The 24367-nt window shown below is 52.2% G+C and overlaps 1 protein-coding gene across 1 annotated transcript; it reads left to right on the top strand.

Annotated features, from left to right (window-relative positions):
• Positions 1–22538, top strand: DUOX2 (dual oxidase 2). The gene is made up of 33 exons (XM_067305473.1): positions 1–46; positions 978–1061; positions 2677–2841; positions 3971–4158; positions 5807–6008; positions 7059–7225; positions 7321–7381; positions 7564–7660; positions 7830–7902; positions 8465–8567; positions 8912–9075; positions 9527–9693; positions 9937–10055; positions 11459–11596; positions 11922–12035; positions 12895–13097; positions 13523–13708; positions 14136–14361; positions 15065–15158; positions 15378–15553; positions 15859–15928; positions 16454–16549; positions 17414–17592; positions 18476–18706; positions 18976–19075; positions 19221–19270; positions 19416–19543; positions 19840–19993; positions 20637–20869; positions 21064–21222; positions 21384–21539; positions 21630–21758; positions 22273–22538. The coding sequence occupies exons 1-33, from the start codon at positions 1–3 to the stop codon at positions 22393–22395; spliced, it is 4581 nt and encodes a 1526-aa protein (XP_067161574.1). The 3' UTR covers positions 22396–22538.
• Positions 22539–24367: the final 1829 nt, after the last annotated feature.

The following is a 24367-nucleotide window of genomic DNA, read 5'->3' as shown; positions in this document are numbered from 1 at the left end:
ATGCTGAGTTTGTCCCTGGTTCTGCTGGTAATGTGGACCTTGGGGGGTAAGTAGTTTCTGGGAAGGGCATCCAAAATGGGCCATCCTGGATAGTTTCTGCCCTCGAGGAACTTCCTCTAACTTATGGGGCATTGTATCAGGGTGGGGCATAATTCACTTTGTGAGGAGATGATAAGGAAGAAATGGAGCAAAATGCTGAGCTTCTAGGGCCTGCAAGTTGGGAGACTTTACTACTACTGTGTATGTGTACATACAGCTTGTAACCAGGCACTAGGGTTTCTTGCCGTTATTATAATAAAAGCAATAAAAACTAACGTGCAGGAAATAGGGCATATACTTATTGGTGAAGGCTCTTTTCTGCTGATGCGTAGTGGAACAGAGGAGAGTATCACCCCAGTGCCAAGGCTTTTGTTTGACTCATCTGGATAATGTAGGGATCAGAAGCAAGGGGAAAACCTGCTCTGACACAGTGAGAGAACAGGAGAAAATTAAGATCCTTTGGGAGCAGACTGATGGTAGCCAGATATCAGATATCATATTGATTTGGGGACTTCAGGAACACAAGTCTGAATTTATTATCTTATACATTGTTTTTCCTTCAAAAAGAGGACAGAACTTCTCAAAATATCTGTTTATAAGGAAGGATTCAGAAAAAATGGGGGAAAATATGACAATATAATACAATTCTGTAAGGGAGATGCTGAGATGCTTCGTGCTTTTTTTTTTTTTTTTTTTTTTTTTTTTGCTGCTCAGCAAGTGGCCCTGGGTGAGCCATGTGGCCATGGCTGCCCCCAGCCCATCACCTGTAGCAAATGCCATGGGATCACTGCAGCGCTGGCTGGCAGAGACCCCGGGGAGCTCTAGTCCAAGCTCATGCTTGGAGTGGGACTGCTGCCAGCACTGCATCAGGTCACCTCTGCACCGGTACCAGTCTCACTCTGATTGTCCCAACTGAGTCAGGGCCTGATCTCTTCCAGGGGCCCAGGAGAACATCTTCTGGGAGGTCCAGCGCTATGATGGCTGGTACAACAACCTGCTGCACCACAGCCATGGCTCAGTGGGTAAGTGCCACCGGGCCTGGGGGCGGTGGGCTGGGAGCAGGCTCACACTTTCTTTGGCATCTGACCTGCCTCAGGGCTGACGGAGAAATCCTTTCTGACTTGAGCCTGAACCAGGGAGGTGGCCAGGCAATGCCAGCTCCCACAGAGGAGGTTGTTGTTGGCTCTTAAATTGTCACTCAGGGTAGATCCACAGATGCACCTGAACAGCCCCTTTGGAGCAGTCTGGAGGGGGCCAGCAGTTTAGCTTTCTCCCCCGTGCCTGATGCTCAGGCATTTTTACCATGCCTGATGCTCAGGCAACATCTGTGGGCCAGGCTGGCATTGGGTCAGGCCCCAAAAACAGCCGTGCCTTTGGGAGCACATTCAAAATATCCAAGGAAGGGAGGACCTAGCTGTTCTCAGCAGGCATGTCAGTGGTGGTCAGGGATGCCAGAGCTTAGAAAAGGTATCCTTGGCCAAAATCAGCATGCAGTTTAGGCAGCACTCAATGCAAGGTCAGAGACAGAAGGGTTTGTGGCCCAGGTATTGCTGCCCCACTCCATCTCCACTCTGCACAGGGCAGATACTGTACATGTGGTGGAGGCTGAGGGGCTGTCATGCAATGTGCGCTGGCCTGTGCTGGAACAGGCGTGCGGAATTCCTGTGTGCCAGATAAGGGACTGGAGCTGCTTTTTCACATCCTACAATCAGCCCATGGAGCCCACCTCCAGGAGACATCACTGAGCTGGGGACCAGGGCAGATCAGGCAGGATCCCATCTGAAATATTAAAGATTATGAATGCTTCTGTATCCTGCAGCCTAGATCTGTCACCTACATGGTGACACAAATTACAGTGGCAATTGTACAGCTTCCTTTGAGACTGAATAGCTCTTCAACATGACTTGTCTGTCACCAGCCCATCACGTCAAAGCTTGTTGGAGAGAGGCCAGCAGGCCCACAATGGACAAGATCTCTCTCTATCCAAGCAGAGACACCAGCCCTTAACCTATGGAAATAAACCTATAAAAAATAAGCCCACTACCCCTCTGTGGTCAGCCAGTATTTCAGGATTTCCCCCATCTCTAGGGAACTCCAGCAAGCAATGCCCACCATACGCTGGTGAACAGCCTTTCAAAATGCATTTGCTCATCAGTGAGAAATGACCTCCTGCCTCCCAGCTTTTCAACTATGGGATGGGCAGTGGATATGAAGTTCAGGGTGTTTCATCTTTTACTTTGTGTCTCTCCTGCTGTTCCCTCTCCTGTTTCCTGTGGTGTTGGCAAAAGGCTGATCCCCATGTTTGCACAGAATTGCATAGTCTACACAGGCAGCGCAGTTACCAAGTGAGCTCCTCAGACCCTCCTGGAGGCAAAGGGGATGCACAGGGGCAAGAGGAGGACAGCTGGGAGGGAATGTGCCTTTACAGGATCCTTCGTAATTTTAAGAGGACTGATCCCAGTGTGATGGGAGTTGCTGTAAGTGCCAAAACCTGTATGTTCTCAGCCCCTATAAATGTCTACATCATTCTACCACACTCTTCTGGGACCCTCCCACATGCTGTTGTACCTTGCTATTACCCTGGCTGCCATTTGTCCGGTGCCACTGGACCCACACCCTGTTGCTCTGGTGCCCCAGGTGCCAGCCTGCTGCGTCTCCTGCCAGCAAACTACGCTGACGGCGTGTACCAGGCACTGCAGGAGCCCCGTGTGCCCAACGCTCGCCAGCTCAGCGTTGCAGTGGCCCAGGGCCCCTCCGGGCTGCCCTCCCACAGGAACACAACAGTCCTTGGAGTCTTTTTCGGTAAGAGCAAGGATTAGGCATGCACCAGGCACAGATTGGAGACTGCTTTTCACACTTGGAATGACTCCTGTCACTCCTAATATGCTAATTTCAGAGCAGATCCACACCTGAAAGATAAAGCCTTGACTATTGCCATCCCAAAGTACTGCCTAAGTAAGGGAATTTGCATGAATTTTCAGTGACCTTTGCTTGCTCCAAACACTGATATTGATTGTTTGGAAACTTCCTTGTTTGTTTTAACAGTAGAGTTATCTTATTGCAAAACATTTGACAGATTTTATAATGGCTGTATAGCGAGTGATTGCTGGGCAGCATTGCTACAAGTCGGAGCAGTTTCTGCTCTCTCTCAGGAGCTCAGCCAGGCCTTGGGTCTCTGAGCCTGGGGATCTCATGTCTCAGCTCTTTGAGGAAACAGGCTGAACTTGTCAAAGAAGTGGAGACTAATTAGCTCCAAGTATAGCCTAAAGTTCACACATGGCTCCCAACACCCAGCTCTGGGCACTGGGCTCTAAGTAAGATGAGTCGCTGGACTCTTCAAGCCCACAGCTGCTGGAGGAGCAGACACTAGTGTGGTACCACTCAGCTTCTGCCTGGAGACAGTTTTTCCCGTCACACCAGAGCTCTGATTGGCCAACAGCAACGGCTGCTGCAGGGCTCAGCACCAGCAGCAGCCCTGGGCCCTGAAGGCCACCAGTGAGCAGGAGCTCAGGAAAACGATGGCTGGATGAAGAGCCTTGTTCCCGGTGAAGCAGTGTCTAGCAGATGCCAGGGGTCTCTGGACCGCCACTGGCTGAGTTTGTCTGATTTTCCACCCTGGTCCCTCAATGACGCTGCCCTACTTGTGAGCTTTGGCCAGGGGCACATGGAGCCCCAGCTCAGATGGGATGGAGCCAGGCACATTGGTCCCTCTAGCATTCATTTTCATTGAGGGCCTCAGGGCACCACAGCAGGTGTTGACAGCCCTGCTTTACAGGCAGGAAAGTAAGGCCTGGAGTGAATTGTTCAAGGTCACAGAGCAAACCATCAGTGAAGGCAGGAAGAAAACCTGCTTGGCTGTCTACCAGCATGTCCCCCTCCATGTGGTGGTGGCAGCCCCTTCAGCTGCCGCTTCTGCTCGGCTCTCTGGCAGGTTTCCACGTGCTCTCCGAGATCCTGGAAGCAGAGAAACCCGGCTGCCCCGCTGAATTCCTGAATATCCACATCCCCACCGGAGACCCTGTGTTTGACCCTGAGAGCACTGGAGACGTGATCCTACCCTTCCAGCGCATCCAGTGGGCACTGGAGACAGGGCAGAGCCCCAACAAACCCCGGGAGCAGGTAAGGACATTGCTCTTCTTTTGCTCTTCCCCTTCTGGCTAACTTCCTCTGCACCTGACAGTTGGGTCTGTAGGAGCACTTTTTGGCTTTTGTGAAAACTGGAGAGCGCTGCTGTCTTAAAAATATACCACTCTTGAGAGTATGAACCCAGTGCAAATAACCCAAAGCACAGACCCAAGGTACTAATTTACATAGAGCAACATTTGTGGTTGCTGAAGATCAGTGCTTTGCTTTTTCTTTTTTTTTTTTGCTTTTTTTTTTCCCCTCTCTCTCTCCAAAAGAAAACCTGATGGTTACTCCAGACCTGCCTGTGCCACCTATTTTAATGCAAATCTGAGTATCTTGCAAGGTTTAGGAAGAAACGTGTAAAGCAGGAACCATTCACAATCTTCCTTGGCTGCCAAACTTTTTATGATGTCAATCAAAATGAGAAAGACAGGGCTGTTAGCACCAGATGAGAACAGCCTCTGGCTGTTAAAACAAGTGATAACCAGGGCCATTTTAGGATAAGTGTGAAGAACTTAAATAAGAGATCTTTTTATACTCGTGCCACTCTGGAAGATTAGCAATTAAGACAGATATTTTAGGCAATAATTCATCTTTCAAAATGTTTCATGAAAGTGAGCTGATACTGTCACCCTGTCTGAAGTGCTCCTGAGGGGTTGGGGGTGACACCGTGTCACAGAGCATGCAGTATGTGGAATCAGCTCATATGGCTTGCTATCTGGCTCCTAGCAATGCAACTGTCACTAATAAACACCAGGCAAAAAATCCATATGGATTTCACACTTTTTTTCCCCCCTCCGACAATTTTCAAAGTGGTATTTGTTGTAAAACTTCTCTGGATTTCAGGCATTCTTGAAAATCCAGATTTCCCCATCTCTCTCTATTTTGCTATGTTGAGGCTGGATGAGTTTCAAAATTGATGTGTTTTTTTTTTTCTTTAGTTCTGGAAAGTTTCCCAATCAAAATAGCCAAAGCAATAAACCTCAATGCTGCTCATGTGACAAAACCTCAGTGAGATCAGATTAGCAGGTTACATTTTTTAGCAGTATTTCAAACCTTAGAAAAACAAACTCCAGCACATTTTCAAATGAAAAGGATGATTTCCTGAAAATATTGGCAGAGGAGATGTTTCGGCATGTTGTTAGGACAGCAGGATGCCCTGCTGTGAGGAGAAGGCCCTCCAGGGAGGATCTCATGGTGGGACAGCCCCCGGAAAAAGAAAACTCCAGCGTTTCCTACACTCACCCCCACATACAGTTTCCCCAGGGATGGGGTTTGCCCCCTTCCAGTGCGGCCTTGCCCACATAAGGATTCAGGGCTGTCTGCTTGTGGGCACAGCTGAAAATAATAATTAAAAAAAGAAAAAGAAAAAAACTCATACTTTGGAAAAATCTGCACCTGTTTTTTTCCAAACCAGACAAGGAGCCTGTGGGAATTAGTCCAGTAGCTTCCACAGCGACTGGCCATCGTAAGATATGTATCTTGGCAGTTCTCGTTAAAATAGGGGCTGGGGTGGCTGCCTTACGACAAGACACCAAACAAGCTGCTTGGGACTCTTCAGCGTGCATGATGTTTTATACCCTTCTGCTGAGCCCTTGGAGGCCGCCCCCTGTTGACGCCTGTTCTCCACATCTCCCCTCAGACCAACGAAGTGACGAGCTGGCTCGACGGGAGCTCCATCTACGGCCCGTCACACTCCTGGAGCGATGCCCTGAGGAGCTTCTCAGGGGGGAAGCTGGCTTCTGGGCCCGACAAGCGCTTCCCGAGGGAGACGAATGGGAGGGTCCCCATGTGGAAGGCTCTGGATCCATCCACAGGGAAAGGTGGTCCCCAGGGGATCTATGGTAAGGAAGAACCTGGGGTTTCCTTTCCCTGTGGGCCAGTTTTCCTTGGCAATTTTCCCTATTCTGCTCCATCTCTGACCCGGCGAGCCTCCAAGCTGAGCTCAGGGCTCCCCAGTGATTAACGGCACAGGGCAACTGCAGGAGGCTTTGCTCGTCCATCCCCGTGATGAGAAAAGGTGGCTGACAAACACTGGTCCTGGCTTGCGTCCTCCCTTTCCCTCCCTGTTCCCTGAGCAAACTCCATCGCAAAGGAGAGACGGTTACTTCTGAGTGGAGCATGGCCAGGACAAGGGATGCCGTGCAGCACCCCAGGCTCAGGGCAGCTGGTGTGCTAAGCCTAAAGGGCAGAGAGGGACCCCAGGACAGGGCAAGGGGATCATGGAGGGGGCTTGGGGCAGCTAAGCCCCTTCCTGAGTGGCTGTGGAAGTGTGGTGAGCAGGACTACATGGCGCAGAGATACCAGACGTCTTGCAGGAGAGAAGGCAGTTTCCCAGCCTGAGGAGGAGGAAGATGCATGTCCTGGAGGAGGCAGGGCCGCACAGCAAAGATGTGCCATGAACTTAAGTCACCACATCCCCGGAAGGCAGTGGGTCAGCTCCCGGCCAATGCGTAGATGCCGACAGGCGCTCGTCCCTCTAATCCAAGGAGATCTCCTCTTGGGAAAGGGGCAGCTGATAAAACCTGCTCAGCTTGCTTTGAATTCCTTACCTGCCCGACCTTTGCTCTGTGCTTGGGGCCTGGAGTTGCTCCCCCTCCACATGCTTCTGCCCCGTGCTGCTTCTCGCTCAGGCTGCTCCTCTCCATGGGAGGAGGTGGGGAAAGAGGGACGAGGAGAGAAGGGCAGGGGACGAGGGGAGGTTGTGTGGTGCCAGAGCCGTCGGGGCAAGAGGCACCATCCCCTTAGCCACAGCACTGGGGTGCTTCTCTGTCTGTCGCTACGGCTACCCCCATGTCCTGGATGGGGAGCTGGGGGCACAGGCGGGGGCACCCCAGCCTCCTCATGCACCCTGTGGCTGGATCCACTTCTCACGGCCCCGGCGGCTCTTGCAGACCTGGGGAGCGCCTGGGGGAACGAGAACCCTTTCCTGCAGGCCGAGAACATCGTCTGGTTTCGCTATCACAACCACTGGGCCACGGCGCTGGCCCAGGCACATCCCACCTGGACTGACGAGGACCTCTTCCAACATGCTCGCAAGCGGGTCATTGCCACCTTCCAGGTGAGGGTCAGGCTCCCCAGCCGGAGCAGCCCGGCTCTGCCGGGGCCCTGACGTCCTCCCTGGCGCTAGCCCTGACCCGCTCCTCCTTGCCCTAGAGCATCGTGCTGTACGAGTGGCTGCCAGCCCTGCTGGAGATAGCCGTCCCGGAGTACAAAGGTGAGGGGTGACGCAGAAGGGGGTTGCCCACGGAAGAAGGAGCCATGGGGTGTGCAGGGGCCCTGGGTCGGGGAGAAGAGATGGGTTGGGCAGGCCGAGGGAGCCGGGGAGGCAGAGGGGCCTGGCGCCTTGGTCCCTCCACTCCCGGGTGCCGGATCCGGCCGTGGCTGTTGCCCCTACAGGTTACCAGCAGCACTTGGACCCCAGCCTCTCGCCGGAGTTCATGGCAGCTGCATCGCTTTTCCTTGCCACCATGGTGCCGCCGGGCATCTACAGGAGGTAGGAGCAGCCAGGCCGGGTTGTGGGAGAGCCGTGCCTGCCCTGGGGAAGGTGGGGCCAGTCCCTGTTCCTTCCCTGTCATCCTGCCGTCACCTGGGGAGTGCGGGGCCTGCCAGGCCCCGTCTCGGGGGCAGCCAGCTGCAGGTCCAGCCCTTCTCTCCTGTTTCAGAAACCCCACCTGCCAGTTCCGGGCCGACCCGTACCCAGCACTGCGGCTCTGCAACAGCTACTGGAGCAGAGAGGTACGGGGAGGGAGCTTGGCAGGGTCCAGAGCATGTGGTTAAAGCTCTGTTTCTCCCCAAATTGCTTCTCCCTTTGGAAGATCCCTCTGAGGAATGAGATGCTTCCTGCAGAGCTGCCTGTCATGCCCTCAGTTGGCACGGCTGGGGATGTGGGAATGAAATCTCTCTGCTGGATACAAAAACAAGCACACCACAAAGCAGTTAGTGCTGCTGGGAAGAGCTGGACTGGGGAGAAGCTCTGCCACATATCCTCCTCCTTAGGGTTATTTTCCAGCTTGGTCCGAGTCAAACCCCACTTGACTCCTTTGTCAGCTACAGCAACACTGCTCTTCTGTGCCATCAGGCCCACGTAGAGTGGCTCACGCTTGCTGTCCACATGGCCCAATCCAGTCATGTCCCCAGGCTCGGGGGGGAGAGGGGGGTGTTTGTGTGCCGTGGCCAGGAGAGTCCAGTGGCCACTGCAGACTGGCTTTGGGTACCAGTTCAGGCGGGGGGGAGGGGGAGTGCTTCCCCATGTCCTTAGTCCTGTGAGGATTCACCTGCTCTCTCCATCTCCCTTCAGAGCACCAGGCTGCAGCATGCAGAGGACATGGATGACCTCCTATTGGGGATGAGTTCACAGATCGCGGAGCGGGAAGACAACATTGTGGTGGAAGATCTCCAAGGTTTGCACTAACCCGCAGTGCAGCTGGTGTGTTGTTAGGGGGGGACCCTCTCTCCTGGGGCTCTGTGGGGGCTGAGGTAGGGAGGCAGGTCCCATCACCGCCACTGTCAGCACCTGAGTGCATGCTCTGACCAGCTTCAACCTAGTTAATGGAGGTGCAGAGAAGCTGCAGGACGTTAAGCATGTTGGACTTTGTCGGCGGGGATATGGAGGTGATCTACATGTTCAGCATAGTCTATGGGGGACATAGCTGACAGACAGACAAGGCAGCCCAGTATCCGGGGCAGGTGGGGTTGCTCCTCAGGGTATGTTTTACTATCACCATGGCTTTGATTCCACCCACAGATTACTGGTATGGACCTCTGAAGTACACCCGCACTGACTATGTGGCTAGTTGGCTACAGCGTGGACGAGACATTGGCCTACCCACCTATAACCAGGCCCGGGAGCAATTTGGTTTGAAGCCTCTCCAGACTTGGACAGACCTTGCCCCGCACCTGGGAGAACAGGTAACAGGGGACTGGTCTGGGATGAGAAAGCATAAGGGTCAAAGGATCTCAAGACAGTCAAAGCAGTGTCTGTTTTCTCCAAGAAGATAGGAAGAGGTACATCAGTGCACACCCTGGTCTAGCTCATTTTCATGTGTGTGGCTGTTGTATTGGAGTAACTGTGTAATTACATGATGTGAATAAGTGTATCCTGCCCCTGTGCAGAGCTCCCATGCTGCTGCGTGCTCTACTCCTGGAGCTGAGTTGCTCTGGGAGCAATGTTTGGTTGCTCAAGCACAAGCACAAGCTCAAGGCTATGTGGGTCTGATCATCTGCCCGGTCAACGGACATGGGATGCCTGGGAAATGCATTTTCCCCGCTCCTCTTGAGGCTTCCCAAAACTTTTCAATGCCCTGGCAAAATTCCCTCTGCTCATGCTGTGTTTGCGTGTGTGGTGGGGGTTTCTGTCCAGGTCCTGGAGCGGGTTGCTGCCCTGTACGCCAACAACACTGCCAGGCTGGAGCTGCTCCCTGGAGGCATGCTGGAGGCTAACGGCTCCCTCTTCAGTGTCATCATCCTGGACCAGTTTGTGCGCCTGCGTGATGGCGACAGGTTTTGGTTTGAAAACACCAAGAATGGGTAAATGCCTCTCCCCATCTGGCACGCAGAGCAGGTTGCCCACTGCTCTGTCAGCCATGCATAGAGAGCCATGGACACCTCATCCCTATAGCCACAGCAACTGGGGCTGGAGGAAAAAGCCACCCTTCAGCTTCCTCAGTTACTAAAATGGCGCAGGGAGTGAATCCCTCCTGCCATCAGTTGGCTTTCTGGGCCAAGCTGTGTCATCCCGGCCACCACTTGGCTCCATGTCTTTTTTCTTAGTTTATTCACAGAGGGAGAAACCAGGGAGATTCGCAACACCACATTCCATGATGTCCTCGTTGCAGTCACCTACGCAAACTCAGCAGAAATTCAGCGCGAGGTGTTTGTTTGGCATGAGGGTGAGCTCTCTGTGCAGTGCCAGGATGTAGGGAGCAAACAGCACAAGTGAGGAAACGGCTCCACTGGGCTTGGACACAGGCCAGTCTCGATGACACAGCCAGTGGTTCAGTGACACAGGGAAAGCAACCAGCTGGCAAACTGGCTTGCTATGCTCATAAGCAAGCAAAATGTACACAAAATTCAAGGATCACCTGTAAGCAAAGCAGGCAGAGCTGACGTTGAAAGTTAGATAAAGGCTAGGCATGTGCATTGCATGAGTCCTGGTAGGATCCCTGGGTACAAAAATGCCACTGGCAAATGACGCCCTGGAAAGTCCTGCACAGGCTGACTTGGCCTCTGCCTGCCCCAAGCTGTGTCATGCTCATCAATGACATGTTCTCTAGCTGCTTTTATATATGTATACACACAGGTCTGCAGGTTAAACTGGTGAGTGACCTGAAACTCTGTGAAGTTTGCAGATGAATTAAGCTTTGTGTACTGTATTTGTGCTTAACTGCATCAACCTCTGGATATTCCCTGGGTGCTGCTCTGTAACACCTGCTCCTGCCCAGCTGCTCTGCTGGTGGGACTGTTGGTTAACCAGGGCTGCTCAAAAAGTTGACCAGGCTTTTCTGAGGTTGTAATGCAACTGCCACGGAGATCAAGAGAGGAGCTGTGTGTGATGAACTGTGCCAGCCAGATTTCAGCCCAGGGAGGGCTCAGGGCTTGTGTGCCAGAGCATTTTTGGTTCCCAGCAGGCTAGAAGCAGCATTAAAGACCCAAGTCCCACACTGAAGGCTGACGTGTGCCATCCTTGAAATGAGTTTTCCTGTCCTTGCTGCTGGGACCCAAAGGGTCTCCCAGCATTATTCTCAGGGTGAGATGTGGCCAAAAATAGCAGCATGCCTTTCCCTCTTCTGATTTTGCCACACCCTTCCTGTTAAATGAAAGCATTTTTTTGGTGCATGTTCCAGCCCTTGCAATGTGTTTTGATTCCCTAGATGTACACAGCAATCAATTGTACCAGGAGAGCTGTCTGGATTTACAGCACCCACGTGACAAGCAGGGGTGCTGAGCCCTGATTTGGCATGGCCCAGAGTGCCCTCGCTCAGCCCATCCTAGTGGGAGAGATGATGGTGTTCAGCACCTCACAGCAGAGACTGCCCAGAGTACTTGGGCCCAGTTCTGTGCTTGGTTTGATGTGGCAGGCAAAGATTCAGCCTGGAAACAAAGGCTGTCCCCTAAAATCTGGAGTTTAACTTGAACATCAGGCCAGTGATGAGCATGAGACAGTTTTGCGTTGCTCCCTGGGTCACTCAGCAATGAACCCCAGCAGCATCTTAACTGTAGAGGTTTCCAAGGATGACAGCGGTGAGAGGGATAAAAGGCCCATGATGCTCACAGCCTTTCTCCCCCCATGCAGGGGACCCGTGCCCTCAGCCCCAGCAGCTGACAACTCAACACCTGGCCAACTGTACACCCATGACCGTACTGGACTACTTTGAAGGCAGTGGTGCAGGCTTTGGGATCATCATCGTTGTCCTCTGTTGTCTGCCTTTAGGTTTGCCATTACTTTTTTTTTTTTTCTTCTCTTCCTTTACTGGAAGATGGGGATGATTGCCCAGGGTAAACATCTCCCAGCAGGAGCTGCTGAGTCTTGGCCATTCTTGAGGTCCTTGTGGTGGCAGGTCCTTCATTGCTTGGGATGGAGTAGGGCTTTCATGGACCAGTGTTGGTGCAGCCCTGGGTTAAATAAAACTGTGCAAGGTTAAATGGGGGAATGGGGAAGAAATAAACCCCTGTCTGCCCCAGTCATACAGGAGACACTGCCAAAGCAGAAAGGAACTTTGTGATGTCTCATGCCTCCTTCTCCAATGTGTCCCCAGTGACTCTGTTTGTTGCCTGGATTGTTGCTGTTTTCCGCAAGAGAGACTTCAAGAAGCTGCAGAAGAAGCGGGACCCCAGCGTGCGGAGAGAGGTGACCAGTGAGGTGGCACATGGTGAGGTGGCACTATTAATCTTGTGATGGGGGTCTGGTGATGCTGCTGAAGTCAGGGCACATACCCAGGCAAGGCTGGAAAATAGAACTTGGAGAGTTCCCATTTTATTCAAGCCTCAGGATAAAGCCTTGAGCAACCTGGCCTGGCCTTATAGCTGGCCCTGTTTTGGGCAGGAGGTTGGACTAGAGACTGCCTGAGGTCCCCTCCAACCTGAGTTACCCTATGACCCTATAATACTAATCCTCTCCAGATGACACCTTATCTGAGGGAAATAGATGCAGAGCAGTTGCACCAGTGGCTCCAGGACAGGGACTGTTTCTCCTTGCTCTGAAGGCTGGGAAAATCTTTCTATCCTGCTCCATGGTCTGCACTCCTCCCATGACTGTACACTTGAGCTCTGCTCTGTTACAGGCAGTCAGGAGAACATCATTTTTTCCCTTAAGATGTATATGGTCTCCTGGCAGACATGTGACCAGTGGTTAGTGAACAGCATTGAGCCCACATAAAACTGCAAGTCTAAAATTTTAGAAATGAGGTGGGAAGGTTTAACTCTGACAAAACTAAGACCCAGGCACAACTGTAGAGTTGTACCAAAGATGGCACAGTTATTGCAGCAAAGTCAGACTATGTGACAGCAAAGTCCAGCTCCCCCTCCCCAGCACCCCACGTGACCTGCCAGGTATTTTGTGTACAACCTCTGTACTGTGCGGCTTTAGCAGGGAAGGAACAATGGACTACCATCCCTTAGAACAAGCCCCATGAAGTTACTCCCAAGCTGCATCTCAGTGAGGGAAGGTTCTGGGATGAATGGGAGCTCAGGTGTGCCTTTCCAGCTGAGTCCTGTTCTCTCTCCCATCAGCCATGGAGTGGCACGGTCCCAAGATAGACAGCTCTCCTGTCTGCATTCAGCTCCAACCTGACAAAGTGCTCAAAGTGCTGGATAGTAGATGGTCTGTGCTCCGGAGCATTAGTCTGAAAACCCAACAAAGGGTGGAGATGATTCTCTCCAACAACAAAGGCAACAGAGCTCTGCTCCTGAAGAGTCCCAAGGAGTACGACCTAGTGAGTACCATGATGCCCGGGGAATGTCCCCTGGGCCTCCAGCATCCTCTGCCACTGGTCACATATGCTGCATCACTCAGTCCTGGGCACTGGGCTCTTGGGGAAACATGGGCCCCTGAAGGGTAGCCACAGCCTCCTGAGAACCACCAGGTTCACTTCATACCATGAAGTGGTGAACAGCAGCAGTGCTTCGTACTGAGCTGCAGACCTCCAGACCAGTGGGCTTTAGCAAATCAGGTCTCAGTACCCATGGACACAGAAATGGCATGTGTGGGGTGATTCTGACAGGGGAGGTCAGGCCAGCTTGAAAAGAACAGCCAAGAACTGCTGAGGAAAGCTTGGACTTTTAGCTTGCTGAGTGTGATGTCCCACCTCAACCTGGCTGAGAGCCTCTGCCACTGACAGCCATTTGGTGCCTTTCACAGGTGCTGCTTTTCAGCGAAGAGGCAGAGAGGAGCAACTTCATTGGGAAGCTACGAGACTACTTGAAAAAGAGCTGTCTTGATCTGCATGTGTCTGAGATGAAGGAACAGAGTCTGCTGAAACAGGCAGTCACCCAGGAGCAGAGGAAAAAGATTCTGGAGACTTTCTTTAGGCATCTATTTGCTCAGGTATGTACAGGTGTGGCGGGCTCTGATGAATGGAGGAAGGTATTTCTGTATTGACTAAACAATGAATATTGCTGCTGTTGCTCTCCCTAAGAGTTGGTTAGCCACACAAAAGGAAGAAGCTGCTGATACTTTTAGAATTACGGAAAATTTTCCGTTGCAGAAGACAAAGGCAGCTCTGCTGTTGTGATACAAGTGTTTAATGTTAGAAAGAGACTGGCATAAAGTGACTGAGGTATCCATAATGGTCAGTGGTGTTTACTGTAAAAGGTGTATTGTGCAGGAGAAATACAGGACGTTCCTACGGTATCTGTCATGAACTCTGTGCCGGGAGAGCTACCAGTCTTTGTGCAATAGGCTGGACAAGCGAGCAATAGCCTTCTGCTCTGCCAGCACTCAGAGGATTTCTTTTGTGGGACACAACCTACAGGTGCTGGACATTGACCGGTCTGATGCTGGAGAGCTCAGCTTTGAATCTTCACAGAAGGCAAAGGAGTCTCTGACATGTGAGCTGAGCAGGGCTGAGTTTGCAGAGTCCTTAGGGCTCAAAGCCCACTCTATGTTTGTGGAGTCCATGTTCTCGTTGGCAGACAAAGACGGCAATGGGTACATCTCCTTCCGGGAGTTTCTGGACATCCTGGTGATCTTCATGAAAGGTGGGACCTGGTGTTGGTTAGTGTCTTCATCTGTTGCTTTAAGTCCTGTTTCTAGGCTCTGTCAATGATGTCACCAGCAGAGTAAGGGACAAGATCCATCCAGCAGGTCAATCTGCAGACAGTTCTACAGATTAAAGTTCACTTCACTTAGGACAGCTTGAATTTGAGTTACAAGGCAGTAACAATGTAATTATGCCGACTGTGCATGAGGACAGCTATCTCAGAACAGTGATTTGTTGGTCTGTCTCCTCTCACACACAAGTCCACTCTGTCTCCTGAATGGACCATACATCCTGTCCTTGATAGATATCAACCATATCTGATATCATGCTTGATCCTCCCTAACTGACCACTGGAAAGGGAAATTAGGAGGTGGAGGTGATGAATAACAGATTTAATCAAATTAGCTCCCAGAAAATCATTGCTGTGAAAAAGCTTTCACATATTGAGCTTGTAAAATAATGCACAACAGTGTCTTTACCCATTTTTTCACCTTTCACTTGAGAAAGTCAAGCAGAAGTGAGCCATGAGAGTGAAGGAAAACTCTGTTGCTAGTCAAACTGCCATCAGCAGTTTGTCCTCACAGTCTTTTCAGAGATGGGCGAGACTGTTGCCACAGGTCCAGGCTTTCAAAGGCAATGTTTGAAAGCACCTTTGCTGGTGAAAATCTTGTTCTTACTCCACCTCTCTCCCTTCCCACCAGGGTCCCCAGAAGAGAAGTCCAAGGTGATGTTCAGGATGTATGACATTGATGAGAATGGGTTTCTCTCCAAGGAGGAGTTTCTGAGGATGCTCAGGTATCTTTCGTCTCTCTAGACAGAACCAGGAATCTTTGTAGATATCTTGGCAATGTCTGCAAATGTAGGTGTCTTCACAAGCAATTCCCAATCTCTGTGCTTCAGTCCCCAAGAGGACTACGTGAGACCTAATGAAACCGGTCTGGGGCTCTGCCCTGTGTTATTTCAAGGACTCAAGCTGTAGTACTCTAATATTCCCATCTCCCCTCCTTGCTCCAGGTCCTTTATTGAAATCTCCAACAACTGCCTGTCGAGAGATCAGGCGGAGCAGGTGACTGAGTCCATGTTTCAGGCCTCAGGGTTTCAGGACAGGGATGAACTGACATGGGAGGATTTCCACTACATGCTGCGGGACCATGACAGCGAGCTCCGTCTCACCCACCTCTGCATCAAAGGTCAGTGGGAGCATGTGCAGGAGTGCTGGGTCACACCTGGGCCCAAAGGTCTGGATGAGCTGGACAGCACCTAGTATGTAGCTTCCAAATCATGTCCCATCTGTCTCTCCAACCCCTAGTTGCCCCATTCTCCATGGGCAGTAATCTGGCATTGGCTGTTGCTCCATGTACAACACAGGGAAGCAGTTTTGTTCAGCACAAAGACTCTCCCCACTGCACCACCCCTGCCCAAGAAAGATGTCTAAACCTTGTCCATTGAATCTTACACAATGTAAATGGCTGTCTGTCCTTTTGAATCCTGAAAGGTGTCCCCGACGTATTCAAGAAAAACATACAGAACCGTGTCTCCTTCATAAAAAAGGACGAGCCCAAAGGGTAAGCTCTCTTCTCAATCCTGTTGCTGCTGTTTCTTTCTCTATTTCTGCCCTTATGCATACCTATCCTTCACCTCAGCCTCTCCAATAAATTCTCCCACTGGGCCTTCCCACCCTCAGAGCTGGAGAGGGGTCATGCCCACACTGGGACATGTCCATGAGCAGGCAGCATACTGTGGTTTGGATGCTGCCCTCTCTTCGCTCCCCTAGTACTGCAGATGGGCTTGAGGAGGAACTGCCTCCTGGAGAGCCTACACTGCACGTGTTACGTGACTGAGATGCCTTACCACAGGGAGGGGAGCCCACATTGCTTTTCAGGGTGATGGGTTATCTTGGAGTGAATTCAACCCATGTACCCTGCAGTTAAAGAATGCAGCAGGCTGGCAAGAAAAATCAAGGCCCCTTTTAGGCTGAGCCTGAGATGGAAAGCATCTGTGGGGCAGCAATGGAGAAGACCCATTTCTGACTGACCCACAGCCCTTCCTGCAAATGCAGCTTTCAACTACACAAGCTCTCTTTTTGGCAGAACCATCTCAGACAGGGAGGAAAGCCCAAATGTGGAAACTGTGGCCCAGTATATGGAGCAAGAAGGGCAAGAACTGAGGAAGAGACTGGGCAGAAAGTGAGTATGCACTCTCCTTGCCTTCTGCACTTGGGCTCTTGTTCAGTCAGGCTGCTGTTTCCAATTTCTTATGTCTCTGTGTCCTGGTAGGACTTAAGTCAAATAACTGATATGAAGAACCCAGCATGAAGGTGGCAGGATGGAGGGAGGGGATGCAACACCATCTTCGCCAGGAGATACCACTGCCTGGGCAGACACATCACCCTTTCTCAGGCTGGGACATGATGTCTGCCCTGGGAATAAGCCCATTTCAGTGGGACGGCACAGGATTTGCTCCTCACCACTGTAGCTGTTTCTGGTTGACGTTTCTTTGGAAAAACATGAAGTGGCCAATTCCAGAGCCTAGGATAGTGGGTTTTAGAGTGTATGCCCTACTTGCAGAGAGGAGCACTGTATGGCAAGTCCTGCCTGCACTGCCAGCCCTCCTCTGCTCTCTGGGACTCTGCTGCTTCAGCTCTGCAATGTCTGCAACATCAACAAGAGACACTCAAGTCCTCATTGCTGTGGCAATGGCAAATGTTCTTCCAGCAAAGCAGTTAAGTTGTTATTATTCCTAGCCAGGAATAATTTATCCAACCCTGGGATCTTTCATCTCTCTGAAGGGTTCATTATTGTTATAAAAATTATCATCTTTTATGATTCTGCTTTATGGCCTATCTCATCAGGCATTAGCTGCGTGTTTGTTATCAGCTTTCATAACTGTGTGAAGTGGATCATACACTAAGACTAACCTCTGATATCATCTTGTTTAGGTCACTGCACTTGTTTGCAGAGGGTTGTTCCAGTGTGCTAGGTGCTATACAGTCCCTGAGCCATATTCAACATCAGGTAAATCTTGAATTGACACCAGTTCTATTTTTCCAGAGTGAACCGGTACCAGCTACATGTATACACTGAAGCACGAAGGAAAAAATACCAGAAGAACAAAGTTCAGCAGAAGATTCAGGAGTTCAAACGTTTCATTGAGAATTACCGGCGCCACATTGTCTGTGTGGTCCTATTCTCTGCCATCACTGCCGGCCTGTTTGTGGAGAGAGCATATTGTGAGTGTCCCTTCAGCCCTGCCACCCCAAATGCTGGGGGGTGCATAGGGTTGACTCCTGAAAACTACGCACTGCATGGGACACAAGGTGGGGAGGGGGGGAAGGTGCTGGCACAGCTTTGTCCAACAGTGTTGGTCCTCCCTTGAAATAATCAAAGAATTATTGAGGTCAGAAGGAACCTCTGGAGGTCTCCAGTCCAACTCCCTACTCAAAGAAAGGTCAATTTCAAAGCTGAATCAAGTGGCTGAAGGCCTTGTCTAGAGAAGGTTTGAAGAGCTCCAAGGATGGAGATCCAGTCTCATCACAGGACCCATCCCAGTGTTTGCCTGTCCTCCCTGTGAAGAGTTTTTATTTGCTATCTAATTCTAATTTCCCTTAGTGAAATATTTACCATTGCCTCTCATCCTGTCACTGTGCAACACTGAAAAGAATTTGGCTCCATCCTTTCTGCAACACCCATTACATGGTTGTAGACAGCAGTAAGGTCTCCCCTGAGCCTTGTCTCCTCCAGGCCAAGCAAGCCCGTTTCCCTCAGCTTTCTCATACTCAATGTGCTCCAGCTCCCACCCATCCTGATGGCCTCCACTGGACTCATTTATTTGCTGATACCTCTCTTGTACTGGGGAGCCCAACTCTGGACATAGTATTGAGATGCAGTTTCACAGTGCTATAAAGAGGAGACTAATCCCCTCCCCCAACTGCCAAGGAGATCCTGTCTCCCAGCAGCAGGGACCAGTGCAGATCCTGGGTCCAACATAGCATAGTGTGTCCCTGTTCCCACACAGCCCTGTCCCAGGCAGCCGCTTCTTGGCAGAGTCACTCTGGTTTCAGGAAGGAGCAGTGTGCTAGGCGTGTGATGCCCTACTCTGCTCTCTCCCCCCAGACTATGCCTTTGCATCCCCCCTCACTGGAATTGCACAGACCACCTTTGTTGGGATCATCATCTCTCGGGGGTCAGCTGCCTGCATCTCCTTCATGTACTCTTACATCCTGCTCACCATGTGCCGGAACCTCATTACCATCCTGCGGGAGACTTTCCTCAATCGCTACATCCCCTTCGACGCCGCCGTGGACTTCCACCGCTGGATTGCCATGGCAGCCCTGATTTTCTCAGGTGGGTGGTCTTCTGGGGAGGCCCAGGGGAGATGTCACCCAGGAATCACTGTAAAACCAGGAGATCACCTCTTCAGAAGGGACCAGCCCATCATGATACAGCTGGACCTGGCAGAAGCATGCCGTTGTGTAGGGAGCCTGGTGAGACTAGATGCTTTGCACCACAGAACAGGAGTAATCACCAGGCTGCTGGGCATATCAGCAGGGTCTGCCACATGTCCATCTACTGCAGTGATGATGCTTTTCTCTCCTGGTTTCTCTCTTCCACAGTGCTCCACACTGCCGGCCACGTAGTGAACGTCTACATCTTCTCAGTCATCCCTCTCAGTGTGTTGTCCTGCCTCTTCTCCAGTGTCTTTATGGATGATGGGTAGGTGCAGTTTGAAGGACAGTCCAGGCAGAACATCCTGGACGTGGATGGGAAAGAAAGTGAAAACTTTTTTCAGACAAGTGTTAGGCTTATCCCTGTTCTGGCCAGTCCATGATCCATGGTGCAATTTCTTGTCCCTCTCTAGGTCGCAGCTCCCTCAGAAGTATTACTGGTGGTTCTTCCAAACTATTCCAGGTAATACTGCCTAGTGGTCAGGCTGTGTACCTTGCACCCTATGCTTGCTTGTGTGCCAGAGACGGGCAGCCTCCGCCCAGCCCAGGTGGAGCCCCCATGGGGCAGGCCTGATCCACCCTTGATCTCCCAACCACTTCTCTTGCAGGCATGACAGGAGTGCTGCTGCTCGTGATTCTTGCTGTGATGTATGTGTTTGCCACCCATCACTTCCGGCGCGTCAGCTTTCAGGGCTTCTGGATCACTCACCATCTCTACGTGCTGCTCTATGTCCTGGTAATGCAAGTCTCCTCCCAGCCCAGCTGTTGGGCAGGGAGGGAAGAGGTGGTGCTGATGCACTGCAAGCCCAAGGCTCAGCCCAGCCAGCAAGGAGCAGCAGGGGAAATAGCCAGGCAGATCCCACAGGGCCCAGTACTCAAAAGGACCTGGTGGCCTGGATCCTTGCTCCTTCCACCATCCTTGGACCCTCCCATCTCCCTGCTACCAGTGAGCTGTCACCAGATTAACCACAGGGCGATGGTTTGCTGGGCCAAGTGCCGCACTGATGGGGGCTGTTCCCTGCTCTTCCCCAGATCATCATCCACGGCAGCTACGCTCTGATCCAGCAGCCCCGCTTCCACATCTATTTCATTATCCCAGCTCTCATCTACGGTGCAGACAAGCTGCTCAGCCTGAGCAGGAAGAAGGTGGAGATCGGTGTGGTGAAAGCTGAGCTCCTGCCATCAGGTACCACATTCACACAGACCCATGGTGCCAGGTCAGGCTGTTCACAAGAGCATCAGGGGGCTGCAGAGGAAGAGGAAACCCAGCTTCTCAGGGGCTGAGTTTTCCAGTCCTGCTAGCGTTGAGGTGCGAGTGTCCCATGGCAGCAATCCCTTACACAGGTGGCACGCAGGTCATTTTCTCCCTGGAGAATGTCCTGCTGGCTGTCACATGAACTGGTGGCTCAGACTGACACCGCTTAGGGAGGCAGCCTTGTCCCATAACATATGTTTCTCAGTGCCTTCACAGCACCCATGCATGGCAAGGATCTCCTGGTGGCCCTCCACAGACAGGGAAACTGAGGCACATAGCTCAGCCAACACACTGACTTTACCTCCCTGAGTAGGGATCAGTTATTTACCTAACGAGAACCACTTGGTCTTCATGTCATGCCCTGGCACAGCCTCTCTAGGCATCCTGTGCCCAGGCCTGGTTCCACAGCTTGTCCCTAAGCCTCATCCCCCCACTGCTAGCACAGGTCAAATGCTCCATCTTTCCTTGAGGCCACTGATCTCTCCTAGCCTTTTCCCTCCACTGCTCAATGTCTCAAGCAACAACCTTAATGAGGGAGCTAGCAAAGTCCTCTGTCACCCCCTCCCCACCCCAGGTGTTACCCATCTCCAGTTCCAGCGGCCACAGGACTTTGACTACAAGTCGGGGCAGTGGGTGCGCATTGCCTGTGTGGCCCTGGGCACCACCGAGTACCACCCGTTCACCCTGACCTCGGCGCCGCATGAGGACACGCTGAGCCTGCACATCCGGGCTGTGGGACCCTGGACTACCCGCCTGCGGGAGCTCTACTCCCCGGAGAGCCTAGCTGTTATTGGCAAGCTGCCCAAGGTGAGCCCGGCACTGTGCACCACGGGCTGCTGCTCCAGAGATGGGGACCCCCTAAGGGCAGGCAGCTCTCAGGTCCAAAGCAACTTGGCACTGAGTTGTCCCCAAGCCCAAGGCACTTGTCCAGCTTTGAAGGTGGCCAAGCCCTGGGTGAGTGGAGGAGAGAGATGCTTTGCTAAGACTCAGCTCCTTTCCAGCTCTACCTGGACGGACCTTTTGGGGAGGGCCACCAGGAGTGGAACAAGTTTGAGGTATCAGTGTTGGTGGGAGGAGGCATCGGGGTGACTCCCTTCGCATCCATCCTTAAGGACCTGGTCTTCAAGTCATCCTTCAGCTCCAAGCTGCTCTGTAAAAAGGTAAGAGGAAGCAGCCAGAGAGCAAGAGCCCTCCCAAGACACTTTGTGCTGCTTCTGGTCTCTTTGGGGTGAAATTCCCCAAGATCTGGCCAAGAAAGACCCCCTTGGATGTGCACTGTGGGTTCTGGCCCCATACCAAGCCTCATCCCTGCACGCCACAGATTTATTTCATCTGGGTGACGCGCACACAGCGGCAGTTTGAGTGGCTGGCTGACATCATCCGCGAGGTGGAGGAGGCCGACCGGAACGACCTGGTCTCTGTGCACATCTATGTCACACAGCTGGCTGAGAAGTTTGACCTGCGCACCACCATGCTGGTGAGCCCCATGCCAGGGCTGCCTGCCAGGGAGGCGGCTGGCCCAGTGCTTGGGCCATGCTGGTCTGATGTGCCCTGATCTCTCTTTCAGTACATCTGTGAGCGGCACTTCCAGAAGGTGCTGAACCGGAGCCTGTTCACGGGACTGCGCTCCATCACCCATTTCGGGCGGCCCCCATTCGTGCCCTTCTTCACCTCACTGCAGGAGGTGCACCCTGAGGTCTGTGTTACCCGGTCTGGGCCTTGGGGACCTGCATGGGGGCAGGAGGGGGGCACCCCACTGGCCAGTGCAGGGAACAGTGATGTCCCTGGTCCCAGCCCATCCCCAAGGCCCTGCAGAGCTTGGTGGTGCCAGCATGAAGGGGAAGGCAGAAGGGGCATAAACCCCCTCTACCCTCTGGAGACAGGATGAGCCATGGGGGTCTCATTTGCCCTGTGCCAGCCAAATACCCCCCCACCTCACCATATGATGAGACCCTGGCTGCAGCCAGTGCTTGGAGCTGGCAGAAGCCAAGAGGATCCTTCTGAAGGCCCCCATCCCTCCTCCACAGCCCCAGTGACTCCACAGGAAGTCCCTGGAAGCCTCCTCAGGCAGGGACGGCCAGCAGCTATGCCTGATGCTGCCGGAGGATGAGGTGCCCAAGGGTTGGCATGAGCAAGCCAGCAGTAGCTGGGCTGGGAGGAGAGCTCATGCCATCAGATTCAACATCCCTTTGGCCTCCCTCTTTCCCCAGGTGCAGAAGATTGGGGTGTTCAGCTGTGGCCCGCCTGGGATGACGAAGAGTGTGGAAAAGGCCTGTCAGCAAGTTAACAAGAAGGACCAGACCTACTTTGTGCATCACTATGAGAATTTCTGACCCTATCGCCTGCCCCATCCCCTGCTTGCAACAGGGAGCTGGGTTTGGGCAGCGCCTTGCCTTTGCCTGCCCTCTGGCCAGGAGCCACATGCCAGGACCCTTTAGCAGGCATGGTTCAGTCTGCAGATCATCTGCCTGTCAGAGCCAGGTATCACAGTGGGCACATCCTCTTGGGTCATCTCCCAACGTGCTCCTGCTCCAGCCTCTCAAAACAATACCAAAGCATCTTGATTGGAAATGCATATGTTCAACCCCCAGCACCCACATGGTGCCACTTTGGATGGCTGCCCCAGCTGCTGTTCCTGGGAGAAAATCCCATCCGCAACCATGTGCAGCCTGGCCTGTGGGAGCTAGGGAAGGGACAGAGCTGAAAACAGGTGCTCGGTGCACTAGTACAGCATTGCCTGCACAGCTTGCATGTCCCCCTGGCCCCAGGGCACCCTGCTACCATCCACACACTGAGTTTTGTGCACTCCTGTATCTTGCACCCTGGGTTCAGGCTGACAGCTTGCATGTCCCAATCCAGAAAAACCCAGTGTTCAACTCAGGTGAGGCTCAGCCACCTTAATCCCACAAGACAGTAAAGCACATGCTCCACAGGATCACTTGGGGAATGGCTCTGAACAGCTTTTGGAAGCAGCTTCACTCCTGTGCAACCTGAATTCAGGGCACTTTGCCCTGAGACCTCAGCACGGTGTGCAGAGCCAGTGAGCTCCCCACCATCCCTCTCCAGGAAATAGGCTCAGCTTCCCTGCTGTACTCATGTGTCTCTGTTCATTAGCCCTCCGAGCGTCCCCTCAGTTTGCTCAGGGCCTTAGTTGTGTTTGCATTGGCCTCTTCCAGCAGTGCCACCATCCTTCGATCAGGGATCATTAATGCTTAACTAATGTCTGGCTATGCATCACTGGGCTGCCAATCTCATGGGCTATGATTGAGCAATATCATTTCTCTTTGCTTAAATAAAGCTGACTGAAGTTTTAAATCATTTTCTTGCCTCTTGTAGTTGTACCTCTGTCGCCTGGCAAGTTGTAATACTTGTGGCATAGTGCTTGCCTTGCTGCTGTTACAGAGCATTTGTCCTATCCTGCTGGGAAACATGTAGGTTAAATAGGAGGAGTGAGTTTCCCCTGCATTGGTTGCACAGGATGAGAAAGGTGGTGATGGAGTGGGGTGTTGTTCAGACCTAAAACAGCCTTGATTTTAGTTTGTTACTAAGTTTTGTTAGAGGATTACGATATGGCTGGAGTCTTGGGGGGAGGGGGGGGGAGGGGAAAATGCAGACTTGAGCCCAGGCACAGCCTCTGCAGCAATTTGTTACCTGCAGTAATGCCCCTGCAGTGGCAATGCCTCCCAGCAAGCCTTGACGTGGGGCAATTCACAGCCAAGGGGCCCAAGGAGAAGTGCCAGGTGCCGCCATGGAAATCGCTTCCACCCGCAGTCAGCACCTGGGGCATGAAAGAGCCCCCTGAGACACCAGGGAGCTGCTCTGCAGTTCCCAGTAATAACAGGGCCCGCGATCGCCAGCAGTCCCCAGCCACGTCATTGGGGCTGGATAGCCCATGGCTCAGCAGGAAGCCCCGGCTCACGTTTCCCCTGCGGCACATGCTCGTGCCAGCAGCCTTCACCTTCCCAGCTTTCATACACCCATTTACAAGGTGCTTTTTAGCAAATCTTGCATGGACTCTGCTAACACCACTATGTAGGATTACAGACACAGGCTATCAGTAGGTTTTACCTGCTTACAGTGACTGAGTCAGCCTGAAACATTAACTACTCAGTTTACTCTGAACAGTACTTTGACCATTTCTCCTTCTGACTAAGGGAAGCCTGACTGGGTTGTGTCTTAGCCCTGTAACAGTGTGGCCTTGAAGGCTTCTACCTGTGCCAAAATTAACCTTGCCACCTCTGCAATAAATATATATATATATATATATATATATATACCCTTTGATTTAAGCATAAATGGGCTGGC

The sequence above is a fragment of the Apteryx mantelli genome, chromosome 15 (assembly GCF_036417845.1).
Source record: "Apteryx mantelli isolate bAptMan1 chromosome 15, bAptMan1.hap1, whole genome shotgun sequence".
Taxonomy (NCBI): domain Eukaryota; kingdom Metazoa; phylum Chordata; class Aves; order Apterygiformes; family Apterygidae; genus Apteryx; species Apteryx mantelli.
Note: the sequence above shows the minus strand (reverse complement) of the source record. Positions and strands in the feature narration are given on the sequence as shown.